Source organism: Mchenga conophoros, linkage group LG3 (assembly GCF_057382185.1).
Source record: "Mchenga conophoros isolate Kocher_MC1m ecotype Shallow Benthic linkage group LG3, M_conophoros_male_GT1.1, whole genome shotgun sequence".
In the NCBI taxonomy this organism is placed as follows: Eukaryota; Metazoa; Chordata; class Actinopteri; order Cichliformes; family Cichlidae; genus Mchenga; species Mchenga conophoros.
Genome location: NC_140528.1, coordinates 3,841,785 through 3,856,132, shown reverse-complemented (window position 1 = coordinate 3,856,132; position 14,348 = coordinate 3,841,785). Strand labels below are relative to the sequence as shown.

The following is a 14,348-nucleotide window of genomic DNA, read 5'->3' as shown; positions in this document are numbered from 1 at the left end:
CAGCAGCGTTGCCCTGGAGTGTTTCTTTCTTTCCTGTGCCTGGCTGGCTTCCTCCTTTCTATTGGGCAAACGCCGACATTCGCCCCAGCGCGCTGCGTTCACAACACTTCAAAAAAAGTTGTTTTTTTAAGTTGCTGCCCAGCGGGACATTATACGTATATAGATTTATACACACGTCAGTGGGATTTAAAGTTATTTTTCCACAGAGAGAGATCTCATATTAACTCTCACAGTGATGCGTAGGCGGCGGGATAAAAGAAAAGTCATGAACTCAATGCAGCCCAATTTAGTCTGCAGTCACATAGCGACACCTGTTCATCGGCAACAACAGTCCCCGGTAACCCGGACTAATTATAGGGTCGCACCGTAATTTGTGGCTCCATGTTTTTATTTGCATCACTCCGTTTGCATTGCAGCAAACATGAACATTACATATATTTCAATATAATGTAAAAGCAGTCAAAACAACTAACATCAGAAACAGCTGATGTTATTTGTTATATGTCACGGTGTCATTTCCGCTTCTTTCTCCTGTAACAACAGCCCGGCGCCGTGAGCAATCGCCTTTTTTGCGCTCGCTATCCCTGCACTTTCTACCATCTGCAAACGCCACGGTGTTCGTGTCGTCATCAAAGACATGAACATCGAGCGTAAAAACAAAGGAGACTGCTACCGGCTTTTTATCTGCCGATCGCCGTGCTACGGTTGCAAGAAAAAGAAGCAGAAATGACGTTCTCTACGCGTTGAGACGTTCCCCGTCCGTCGGCTAAACGCTTGATTGAAACTTCAATGCGACAGTGACACCAAGTAGAATTATAAATGTCACATAGCCCCAAACATGTCTTTTTCAAAGCCTGCGGTGAAGAGAAAGGTTGGTGATGAGCACCGACAATTTCAGGAAAAGTGGGAAATGCAATATTTCTTTGTTGAACACAGGGGCACCCCGACCTGTCTTATTTGCACAGAGAAAGTTGCGCTGCACAAGGAATACAATTTGAAACGTCATTACACAACTAGACATGCTGAGCTGGATGCAGAATACCAGGGAGACGAGAGAGCGAACCGGGTTGCCAGTCTTAAAACAGATCTACTGAGGCAGCAAGATTTCTCCAAGAAAGCAACCAAAGAGAATAATGCAGCAGTCGGAGCCACGTGGTTAGTGAGATGATTGCTAAAGCAGGGAAGCCATTCACAGAAGGTGCATTTGTCTAAAAGTGCATGTTGCAGGCTGCAAATATAGTCTGTCCGGGAAAGAAAGGTCAGTTTAGCAACATCAGCCTTTCTGCCAACACCGCAGCAGATCGCATTTCTGACCTGTCAAGTGACATTTATGACCAACTGTGTGAGAAAGCCAAATGTTTCAGTGTATACTCAGTCGCTCTTGATGAGACCACAGACATCACCGACACTGCCCAGCTCCCAATGTATGTCCATGGTGTTGATGACAGTTTTGAAGTGATGGAGGAGCTGCTCACAGTAATTCCAATGCATGGCCAGACCACCGCTCAGCAGATATTTACAAGCTGTGTGATGCCATTGAGAATGTTGGTTTGCCATGGAAGAGGTTTGTTGGAATAACAACAGATGGAGCGCCATCAATGACAGGGAGGAAACATGGACTGGTGGCACAAAACAAACTGGAAGAGGAAGGCGTGGAGGAGGCCATTGCTCTGCACTGCATCATCCATCAGCAGGTCCTTTGCAGCAAATGCCTGAAGTTTGACAATGTGATGTCTATTGTTGTGAAATGCATCAACCAAGTCAGATCCAGGGGCTTAAAGCACCGAAGGTTCTGTGCTTTTTTAGAGGAAATGGAGTCAGAATATGGGGATGTGCTCGACTTCACTGAGGTACGTTGGCTCAGCAGGGGAAATGTATTAAAGAGACTTTTTGAGTTGAGAGCAGAAGTGAAGCCTTCATGGAGAAGGATGGAGTTAGTGTTCCTGTGCTAACTGATCCCAAATGGCTCATGGACTCAGCTTTTCTTGTTGATATGACACATGAGCTTAATGTACTGAACAAGACGTTACAAGGCCAGGGGCAACTTGTCAGTGCTGCCTATGACAACGTGAGAGCATTCTCCACAAAACTGGCGCTCTGGAAAGCTCAGCTCTCTCAGACAAACCTTTGCCATTTCCCAGCATGCAAGGCACTCGTGGATGCAGGCACACCATTCAGTGCTGACGAGTATGTTGATGTCATTTTGAGGCTACAGGAGGAATTTGATCACAGATTTGCTGACTTCAAGACACACAGAGCCACCTTTCAAATGTTTGCGGACCCCTTCTCCTTTGATGTGCAAGATGCCCCTTCTGTGCTTCAAATGGAGCTCATTGAGCTGCAGTGCAACTCTGAACTCAAAGCAACGTTCAGGGAGGTGAGTGGAAAAGCAGACAAGCTTGGACAATTTTTGAGAGACTTGAGCCCTAGTTTCCCTCGGCTTTCCCGAATGTTCAAGCGGACCATGTGCCTTTTTGGTAGCACATACTTGTGCCAAAAGCTCTTCTCCACTTTGAACTTCAATAAGTCCAAGTACAGGTCCAGACTTACGGATGATCATCTTCAAGACATACTGAGGGTCGCAACTGCTTCCTCCTTCAGGCCAAATCTGGCTCGGCTATGCGAGAGGAAACGCTGCCAGGTCTCTAGCAGCAAGGAGTAGGCAAGAGAAGCCATGTTCAGAAGAACAGTTCATTTTCTCCAGTGTTCCATTCATGTTCAGAAGAAGGTTATAGAACTGTTAATACAGACATTTCAATCTAAATACAGCAGATATAGAAGACTGAAAGAAAAACACAAGTTCACTGACTAAAAATATCTTATTATTATTTTATTTATGTATTACAGATTGATTTATTTTCTTATTAATTCTTAATTTGTTTATTTATTTTTCATATTTTGTGTTAAAAAATAAAAATAAAGAGATTTGAGAAGATTGGAATTTTTTAACCATGTCTTTCTTGTGGAAAACCTAATGCGGCCCAGCCTCACCCAGACTCTGCCTGCAGCGGCCCCCAGCTAAATTGAGTTTGAGACCCCTGTCCTACACCATAAATCAGTAAGAGAGGGTACGACCTCTCTCATGGCCCCAAGTGGTGTGTGCATGCCAGAGCACTCTGGAAGGCACACAGAGTCTTTACAGACTACTAAGGATCGAACCTCTATCATCATCCAATCGATTATAAAACTAAGCATGTATGAGTAAATATTTTTAAGCATATCCCATATGGAAAAGACTAAAAACTTATATGATGAAAGTCATACTCACGAAAGTGGCCACTTTCTCATTACTTTCATATATTGTTTTAGTAAGTATCGAAAACATACAAGTTTCATTATATAATTTTTCAAGGGATCTTATATCTGTTTTCACTCTTGTATGCTTTTCATACAAGTTTCACACAAGACAGATACAAACTTTATAAGATTTATATATCTTTTCCATATGGGAAATGACAATCAACAATATAAAGCTTACAGCTGGTTTTAATAACAACATTTATTTGTTTCTCAAATGAGAAAGAGCTATCGAGAAACACTCCTAAATCTTGAGTTCTTAACTTTTCCAGTGGGCCAAATTCAACATTATCTGCTAATGCTAAATAGGCTGCCGTTATTAACTAATGCTAATTGGATGTGAATTAGCATTATGCACTAATGCTAACACTTACTTTTTAACAATGTGAGTAGCTAATGCTAACACTATTTCCCTTAACTTTATAACAATGTGAACGGCTAATGCTAACACTCTTTTCCCTAGCAATACAACATCTGAGCTGCTAATGCTGAGTAGGTCGCCATTAGCACCTACGTCTAATTAAAGGCAAATACGCATTAGAACCTAATGCTCATATCGTTTTCCTTTGCTTTATAACAATGTGAGCAGCTACTGCTAAATAGCATTAGCTAATAACAGCAGTCTAATTTAATGTAAGTTAGCCTCATTTGCATTATAACGATGTGAGGAGTTAATGCTAAGTATGCTGCCATTAGCAGCTAATTCTAATTAGGGGTGAATAATTATTACCAGCTAATGCTAATATCGTTTTCTCTTCCCTTTTAACAATGTGAGCAGCTAGTGCTGGGTAGGCTGGTGCTAGCAGCTAATACTAAAGCTAAAGCTAATTTGATGTGAATTAGCATTACATTAGTGAGGAGTTAATGCTAAGTAGACTTCCATTACAGGTAATGCTAATTTTAGGTATTTAGGAATTGGCAGCTAATGGTAATACCATATTTTCTTGCATTATAACAATGTGACCAGCTAATGCTAAGTAGGTTGCCGTTATTAGCTAATACTAATTTGAGGTGAATTAGCATTATCCGCTTATGCTAACAATGTTTTTTCTTACTTTTTAAAATATGAGTAGCTAATCTGAACATTTTTTTTTATTTAATTTTAACTTTTCCCCTGCGATGTGAAGAGGTAATGCTAAATAGCACGCCATTAGTGGCTAATTCTAATTTTAGATGAAAAAGCATTAAAAGCTAATGCTAATACCATATTTTCTTGATTTATATCAATATCAGTAGCTAATGCTAGCCATCATTAGCTAATGCTAATTTAGGTGAATTAGCATCATCCGCTTATGCTAACAATGTGTTTTTTTACTTTTTAACAATACGCCATTAGTGGCCAATTCTAATGTTAGATGAGAAAGCATTAACAGCTAATGCTCATACTGTTTGCTTTGTAAGAATGACAGCAGCTAATGATACGAAGTCTACCGTTGTTAACTAATGTTAATTTGATGTGAATTAGCATTATCCGATAATGGTAACTCTTTTCCCCTGCATTACAACGACGTCAGGAGTTAATGCTAAGTAGGCTGCCATTAGGGGCTAACTCTAATTAGGGGTGAACAATTATTAGCAGCTAATGCTAATACCGTTTTCTCTTTCCTTATAACAACTTGAGCAGCTAATGCTAATTTGATGTGAATTAGCATTATATTAGTGAGCAGTTATTGCTAAGTAGGCTACCATTAGCAGCTAAAGCTAATTTGAGGTGAATAAGCATTAGTAGCTAACGCTAATACCCTTTTCTCTTGTGTTATAATGATGTGAAACGTTAATATTGTTCTCAAACAACAGAATGAGAATGAAATATTGATTCTAACAGGGCCCATAAACAGTATTAGCTTAGCAGCATTAGCTTATCAGAGTTTTCATCATGGTCACATAAATCCTTAGCAGAGCAAAGTGGCCTACTTAGCAATAGCTGCTCAAGTTGTAGAAAGCAAGGGAAAACAGTAATAGCATTAGCTGCTAAATGTGCACTTGAGAACAAATTTATTGTTAATTCAGCTGTGAATGTAGAGTTTGTCATTATTTAAGCTTCCATTTCCAAATGTTAGCTGCTCCTGTCTGCCTCTTTGTCACAAACACAGACTGAAATGATTCACAGCCTTGTTTCATCCTTCTGTCACTGTGGACATACAGCATGGGAAACATACACATGGCTGACACTTTATTAGGTACACTGGTATCTATCTCAGGTACACCTGTGACCTAAATGTTCCTGCAACCAGACTCCTTGGAGACCCCTACATAAATATCCATGAACTATCCAGCTAGACTAGTGTGTCTGTCCCTGAAAATATTCCTGCATGTGTGATTGTTCATGTCTCATCTGCAGGAAACAAACAGGAAGTGAGTGAAGGACACAGGAAATGTTTCCAGCTCTTCCTCCTCTATCAGACATTCTCTCCATACCTGAGAGTGTCCAGTCTCCAGCCTGGATCCTTCAGTCCAGCCGACAGCAGCTTCATTCCTGAGGCACCTGGATGATTGTAGCTCAGGTCCAGCTGTCTCAGATGGGAGGGGTTGGAGCTCAGAGCTGAGGCCAGAGAAGTACAGCCTTCCTCTGTGATCAGACAGCCTGACAGACTGCAGACACACAAAACAACAATCAATCTGTCAACAATCGTTTTCTCTTTGTCACAATAACATCTATCCATCCATACATCCATTCAATGTAACTTTATTTATAAGTGACAATACCCAACAGACAACAACAGTCATCTGAAGCTGTTTAACAGTGTAAGGTAACCGCCTCCACTGTGAGCAGCACTTGGTGATGGTGGGAAGAAGAACTCCCTTTGACACAAAGATCCTCCCAGTGAAAACAGGCTCCAGGAGGAGCATCTACCATGACTGGTTGCAGGGTGAGGGGAAAGAGAAGAACATGAACATCAAGAATGCAGCGAGTGGTAAAATAATAATAATGGATTGGATTTATATAGCGCTTTTCAAGGCACCCAAAGCGCTTTACAATGCCACTATTCAGTCACTCTCACATTCATACACTGGTGGAGGCAGCTACGGTTGTAGCCACAGCTGCCCTGGGGCAGACTGACAGAAGCGAGGCTGCCATATCGCGCCATCGGCCCCTCTGGCCAACACCAGTAGGCAAGTAGGGTAAAGCCCAAGGACACAACGACCAGGACAGAGAGCCCAGGGATCGAACCGGTGACCTTCCGGTTACAGATGCGATTCCCAACCCCCTGAGCCACGGTCGCCCTAAATAAAGATTTGACCTCAGTGTGCTCAGTGTTCCTGTCTATTCCTAACATATTCCTAACACGATAGCTGCACTTTAGAGCTCTAAAACTGGAACTGACACATAAAAATACTGAGAACACAGACTAGCAGCCACTGCATGGCCTCGAGTACGTATGTGGTGCGTTCAAAGAGCATCAGCATAGACATGGTGGGTTCAACAATATAGGACATAACAATTTCTATGGCGAAAATACTATCAATGAATGAGCCATAACATTTTAGCCATGTAAACATGTTATCAGTGGGCTTTCCAACAACTTGCATTGATCATTAAAGGATAAAATACGTGAGTCGAGGTCAATACGAGCCATGCGAGGGTCAAACATGGCAGAGAACCTTCCAGCAGCATCTTGGTTTATAATCCGCCTTTGGATCATCAGTTTAGGAGATGAAGGATCCAAGTAAAATAACAAGTTAAAAAATATGCAGCTATGGTCACTCACATGGACATCCTCCACACATACATCATGTATATTTAAACCCAGGGAGAAAACAAGATCCAGTGTGTGACCCTTTGTATGTGTGGGGCCAGAAACATGCTGCCTAAAGTTAAAAGACTCAGTGACAGTGATGAGCTCAGCAGCAGTGTTACAGGATGCTTCATCAATATGACGGCTCAAATCTCCCAACCTTCTCCAATGAAATGATGGATGTCAGAAGGTCATTAAATTCAGTTAGAAAGACCCCATCAGGTAGAATAAAATACAATAACTGGTTTTTAGAGAACTGACCATCATCTGTGACTCAAATGCAGAAAAGGAGTCCGAGGTCATCAGACTGCATGTGAATCTGTCCTGGTAAACAACAGCGAGTCCTCCACCACGTCCTAAAAGACGCGGAGTTCAGATGACGGAGCAGCCAGCCGGGCAGATTTCATTCAAGTGGACATAATCAATGTTCCCTCTAAGCTGCGCACGGGCGCAATCCGCTGACACGCTCTCTGCACACAGAGTATCTGCATTGCGCACAAAAAGATATCTAACAGGCTGTGAGGCTCTTGAACTCTCTGCCCCCCTCTCACGGACAATAACCATATCCAACTTCTTAATAGCAATGAACTGGTCTGCATTGGTGCATCATATCTTTATTCTCTTCCCCCTCCTGCCCCCCCCCCCCCCTCCTTCTTAAATAGATAACTATCATATCTGATATCATATCTCACAGTACAATAATATTGAATGGGTTGCATTGTTGTACTTTGTCATGTTTCTCAGGTCTTTGTCTGATTTTCTACGAACATTACTTGTCATGTTCTCATGTTGTTGCTAAGGATTGTCTTATTGCATTGGAGTCACACTGGGTTAAATATGTACACTTGGGTTTTAAGGGGTATTTATTATTTTCTTCTTTTTTTTGGGTTGTATGGAAGCCCCAAACGCAATTTCATTGTTCTTGACAATGACAATAAATAAATAAATACTAAATACTAAATACTAAATACTAACCTGAATTGAAATTAAAATAAATACGTTAACAATTCTGCTTTGCAGTGTTAGTCAGTGACTGGCTGCTCCAGTATTTAGAACGATGCCGCCTTATCCCATAGTCCAGCCAATGATTCACATTCGTATATACGCAGCTAATCAACGTCGCTGACGGGCTATGACAGCGTCCTCATGTGCCGACACCGGTGTTTTGGTTGATGTAGAGTGAAGCCACGTTAATGACAACGTGATCCAGTGATCCAAGGGACCGCTCAGGGAGTTTGTGTGTTCGCTCAGACACATGAAACATTAGAGGGAACATTGGACATAATTCTTATTTTGCTGCCACGTCTCAGTCAGACACATGAAATCTAGAGACTCTTTAATAAAGAGATCGCTTAGAATAAATGATTTGTTTGTTATGGAGCGAACGTTAAGCGGGGCCAACCGAGTTGATGACGGTCGATCTGCAAAATCAACAGCTGACTGCAGCGGCACTTGAAATAAAGACAATGCAGACCTGTGGACCTGCTGGGCAGGGCAGCGACTCCAGAGCTGGGGGAAGCAATGATCGATGAGCAGACATAGCTGTTATCAATAAAAACAGTGAACGTTTGACGGACACACCGTGAGAAAAACTGCTTCTGAGCCACAGAGCCCAGGTCCCAGTCACCGGCGTAACATATTAACTAAATGTCAGGAGAGGAAGTGGACGCAGGCACCAGGATTCTCCCCACAGCCAAGAAGCTAGCCTCTGGTAGCTTCTCAGTTTCACCTGGACGTCGGCCCTCGTTCCCCTTTTCCATCTCTTGAGGGTGAAAGTCCTGCGGGTTGTGAAGAGTAGCACACCAGGGGAGGAAGAGTTTTTCTGTTCAGCTGTTACAGTAGCTCTCCACTGAATCTTTGATGTTAAACCCTTTAAGACCTACCATAGAACCAAGTCTGCCAGAGCTTATCTTTAGATTTTTACATGCTGTAGTGCAGACCTTCCCAAACTGTGGTGCCCGCCCCCTAGGGGGGGCGCAGAGCCATGGCAGGGGGGGCGCGGTATGAAAAGGGAGGGGAACAAAACGCTTGAACACTGCTAGCACGGCGCCCACAGAAACGCAAAGCAGGAGATGAAGCATCGCTGAATATGTTTCCAAACCAACTTCATTCTAAGCCAAAGACTAGAAAATATGGTGAAGCAAATCTGCCCTTTGGCTTCACCTGCACAGGTGCTGAGGTAGGTCCCTGAGTCGGGAGCAGCGCTGGGCTCTTCCAATCATGGACAAACAGGATCCCACATTCTTAATTTTTAGTTCACAAACACTTGTTGTAGTGACTAACTACTCCTGACATTTTGGAGATGTTTGCTCTTTATAGAGTAAAGTTACAGTGGGATACAAATAACATCAGGCTGATCCTGCCACGATTTGTTCCCTCGATTCAAATCACAGACAAACAGGATCCCACAGCTGTTTATGTTTTTGAACCCATTTTGCACAGAGAGGCATTTTTTGAAAATGTATTGACAGCAATGTTGATTAGTATTACAGAAGAAGAAAAAACAACTACCCGTGACGCCTTTGTAAATGGAGGGACAGTAACTGCGTGTGAAACCTGCAGATACTCAGATTAACAGTATTTTGTCTCTGTCTGCCATTCTGCAATTCATCTCACATAAACAATAACGTGACGTGAAAAAAGGCGCAACCTTTGACGTTGCCAGATGAACTCTGTATTCCTCGTCCGCAAAAAAGGAGTTTTAAAAAAATCTCAGTTTTTGGTGATTTGAAACACTGTTTGGATGAAACAGCTGCGTTTTCAAAAATACCAGTGTAGGTGCGGACGTAGCGTAAAAGATTTAGTAGTTTATTTTCTTACTACCTGTAATTTATTGCAGATTACTTGTATTTGCTTAATTGTTTACTAAATGTTTGAGGTGTGAAATAAACCGCAATGGAGCAAAATATGGGCGTGTGTGGTTGGAGGATGTGTTAGTGCGTGTGCGTGCTGTTCACGCGCCGGGGGGGAGGCGAACGTTTTTCGTGTAAAACAAAGGGGCCCAGCAAAAAAAGTTTGGGAACCACTGCTGTAGTGCCATTTTGGGGAGCAGTTCAAGTTGCTATACATCAATACAACCGTTATAGCCCAAATTTTAATAATATGTATGCATTCAGTCCATAGTAACTACATATACATATATACATATACAGCAAAAAGTGCAATAAACTAGAACAAATTGAAAATTGTTTTGTTTTGTATTTTTACATATATTTGTAGTTAGAGAAATTTAAGAGGTTTATCCCTCAAAACGGAAGAACTAAAAAAGTTGCACAAAATAGTTTCCAACCACAGGAAATGTAATTTGAGTGTATCCATAGCTGTATTTTTGAGATACACCAAATTGTATATACTGCATGAAAAACTAAAATAAATACTACCATGTGAATTTGCAAGAAAAACTTCAGTGCATCAAAATAAACTATTTCCAACTGTGTAATTTGAGTTCTAAGCCTCCCAGAAACTATACTGAAAGAGTAAACTCAAACATGACTTTTAAAAACACCAGTGTAGGCTTCAAGGTAAAAACAAACAAACAAACAAACAACTAGAATTTTCGCAAAAACGACGTCACTTCAGGTTTCGGGCAGGTAATGGCGGACATACGATAGTTTGGGCTGACATCTATTCCAACGTAGGAAGTGCTATGAACATCTGATCGGATTGGCAAAGCGTGTTTCTGGAATATTACTTTTTTGTTGCTGCAAGTGCTTTTCATGCAACTTTTGCAAAGCTATGTGTGGAAGGAAACGGTGACCTAGGATAAGCTGGATACATAAGATGTAAGTACAACTCCGGTTTCACATGCAAAAATAAAAATTATTGCACTAGCTTGTGTGGTTGCCGATCTACAGGCATTTAAAAATAGTTACGCAAAACTGAGCGTTCCCACTCTGACCGGCCTTAAAGGGTTAACAGTATCTCCCAATCATAATTTAAAGCAGCAGAAATTAAGTCAGAACTCAAAAGAGCAAAAATGACATTACAAAAAATGATTGACGACAGTGAAAAACTACATTGTTGCCTCCAGCAAGCTGCAGCGGCGGCAAAGCCAAACACAGGCGCCATCTTGTTTGACAGAAGAACGTAGCACACAGCAGCTACAAGCATAGAGTGCACCACTATTGTTCAAATGGAAGAAATAGAAAACACTCAATAAATCCTTCCACAGCTGAAACTAATGTAGACAATGTCAGGGGAGGAAGTCAAACTGAACTTATGACACCAAGCACGATAACTACCAAAATAATGCAGGAAAAGTAAACTAAGAAACCCTAAAGCAACTAAACAGAGCAGCTAGCAATAAACAAGAAGTGTAAACTATAAAAACATAGAAGCTAAATGCTAACATGGCTAACACTATCATCACTGTATGTAGCCCGACTCTTCTCACAGCAACATACAACTGTCATGGCTAGACATCTCACTGATTGGCTCATGTTAGCTTGTGAAAATATAACGTCCCAGCAGTACTAGCTGTTTTATATACTGTTTAAAATAAGCTAAATGTGCTTATAATGTGTAAATAAAGGCTGAAGCAGCTAGCACTGTTAGCATCAGCACCAAGCCCTGTTACATTTGTACACTGTTAGAGCAATGGCTCCAATCTACAGCCTTTAAAATAATGATTAAAATGCTGTGATTGCAGCCATTCCCCAACTCTCTGTGAATGGTTCTCATGGCTATTGATCAGTGGGCTTTGATCAGTGGGCTTTGATCAGTGGGCTTTGATCAGTGGGCTTTGATCAATGGTCATGAGAATTTGCATAATTATGATTAAGGAACTGACCTCCCAGCCCATTGTTCCTTCAGTGGGCTGGTTTCAGTCATTATGCAAATGTACTGTTTATAAGATTGAAACCTGCAGTCAGCCGAGATTGAAGAAGTCACCTGGATGATGATGAAACATTTCTCCCACAAAACGCTACGTCCAGATGAACAGAATCAACTTTTGGAGATTTACTTACCTGGATGATTATTGGTTATTGGTAACTTTATTGTCCCTAATGGGAAATTGATTTGCAGTATGTCCGTACAAACAAACAAACAGGCAACCAACACATCACATACACACTCCAAAATAATATAATATAATATAAGCCTGAGAAAACAACCTAGATTTTTCATCAAAAAAGTACAATGTGCAATGGCAACAACACTTATGGTTCAGTGTTATTAACTATGATAATAGCAGTAGGTACAAAAGACAATCTATGTCTCTTTGTCTTCACTGCAGGCACTTTATAACGACGACCTGATGGAAGCAGTTGAACATCATTAAAGAGAGGATGATCTGAACACAACATGACAGAGGTCGCCTTCCTCAGCACATGCCTGTTATAAAAGTCCACAAGCTGGACCTGAGACCTCCCTGAAATCTTACCAGCCACTTTAACCAGGTTGTTAAGTCTGGTCTTATTATTCAGAGACATATTACCGTACCAAGCAATGATACAGAAAGTTAAAACAGATTCAATAAAACTTTTATAAAAAAAGAGTCATCATTGCAGATGAAACATTGAAACCTCTCAACCTCCTTAAAAAGTCTTTGTTGAACCTTTTTCACTGTAGCAGCAAGATGTGACTCAAAGCACAGAGCTTTATCAAGAACAACCCCCAAATACTTATAACTGTCCACCAGTTCAATGGCTGCACATTTACCACTGTTAGCGCAGGATGAGGGGATGTCTCCCTGAAGTCAATAACCATGTCCTTGGTTTTCAAGGTGCTGATCATTAAGAAGGACTGATCACACCACCAAACAAACTCATCCACAACAGGCCCATGGGAATCCTCTTCACCATGAAGGAGGCTTACAATGACTGTGTCATCTGCGTATTTAATGAAATGCCTGTTGGCCTGTGTACTGCGACAGTCATTAGTGTACAAAATATACAGTAGAGGAGAGAGACAACAACCTTGCGGTGAGCCAGTGGAAGAGTTCAGCTGTTTGGAAAAACAGCCGTTCACTCTCACACACTGAGATCTGTCAGTTAAAAAGTTTAAAACCCAACCAACGAGATTAAGATCAAGTGTAAACTGGTTAAGAAGTTTATCAGCTAAAAGATGTGGCTGGATAGTATTAAAAGCTGAAGAAAAATCAATAAATAAGAGCTGAGCATGAGCTTTGGCGCCATCAAGATGGCGATAAAGGAAGTTCAACAGAGTGACCACTGCATCATCAACACGTCTACGAGGCCTGTATGCAAATTGTAGAGGGTCTATAAGCTTCTCTACTTGCTAACTGAGAGTCTGAACTAAAACCAGGAAGACTTATCTTATTACAGTCACTGTAACAGTGACCAGTCATGTGTTTCATGCCTGCCCAGGCCACCCTTAAGTTATTGCTACCCATCTCCGCCTCTACCTTATCCTTGTATTTTACTTTGGCTTTTTTAATTTCTGATCTGATCTCCTTCCTAATTTCTCTAACTTTCAAGATATTCCCTTCAATAAAAGCTTTTTTCCTTTCATGAATCAGCCTCATAAGACCTTTTGAAGACCATGGTTTGTTATTAGGAAAAAAATGGAGATGGTGTCAGTCGCATTCTTAGGATTCGCTTTAGGGTGGATGTAAACAATGGTGACGTTGATCTGTGGGAATTCCCTGGGCAGATAAAACGGCCTCAAAGACACAGAGAGGAGCTCAATGTCAGGCAGACACACTTGTCTACGAACGGTCACATTTTTACACCATTTCTGATTTATATACAAACACACTCCTCCTTGAGATTTCTGGGTAGCTCCGGGGTCTCGATCCAAACGTATGGGAAACCCGAAGCCATTTAGTTCCAGAGAACAATCAGGGTCAGAGTCCTTGAGCCAAGTCTCTGTGAATGCCATTAGACATGTATCCCTGTAGCCACGCAAGTGTGCGACATTCAAATGCAGTTCATCCAATTTACTCCTCAGAGACTGCACATTAGCCAGGATTATTGATGGTAAAGGAATGACTCCAAACGACCGTCAGGATTGCCAATAAAACCATGCGAAATAAAAAACCCATCTTCGTTAAAAGAAGTTCCACAAAGCACAAGCCGATGCTATAGAATTTCCTCAGGCAAAAAAATATATATATAAAGGAATAAAAGAATGAAATAAAATAAGTTAAAACACTGACACTGACAGAGAGAGACAACCTGCTGGTCGCCACAAGAGCAGCGCCCCTCTTTCTAGTCTAGTCTAGACTGAGAATGCATCAAGACCACTCACTCACCCTTCCCTCCTGCCTCTCAGCTGCTGAAACTCACAGTTTGTTACCACGGAAGAGTCACTCCTTCATCTGAGATGAAGCCTGATAGTCTGACTGATGCA

The 14,348-nt window shown here is 41.5% G+C and overlaps 2 protein-coding genes across 2 annotated transcripts in view; both read right to left on the bottom strand.

Moving 5' to 3' along the window:
- The window catches only part of LOC146577017 (protein NLRC3-like), a 543,118-nt gene that overhangs the window by 335,554 nt on the left and 193,216 nt on the right, over positions 1–14,348 (bottom strand). The gene's annotated exons all lie outside the window — the stretch shown is intronic.
- The window catches only part of LOC146577022 (protein NLRC3-like), a 50,409-nt gene that overhangs the window by 2,102 nt on the left and 33,959 nt on the right, over positions 1–14,348 (bottom strand). The window contains exon 8 of the mRNA XM_085268209.1: positions 5,716–5,889. Coding sequence (XP_085124335.1) covers positions 5,716–5,889 — 174 coding nt within the window. The remainder of the gene's footprint in view (positions 1–5,715; positions 5,890–14,348) is intronic.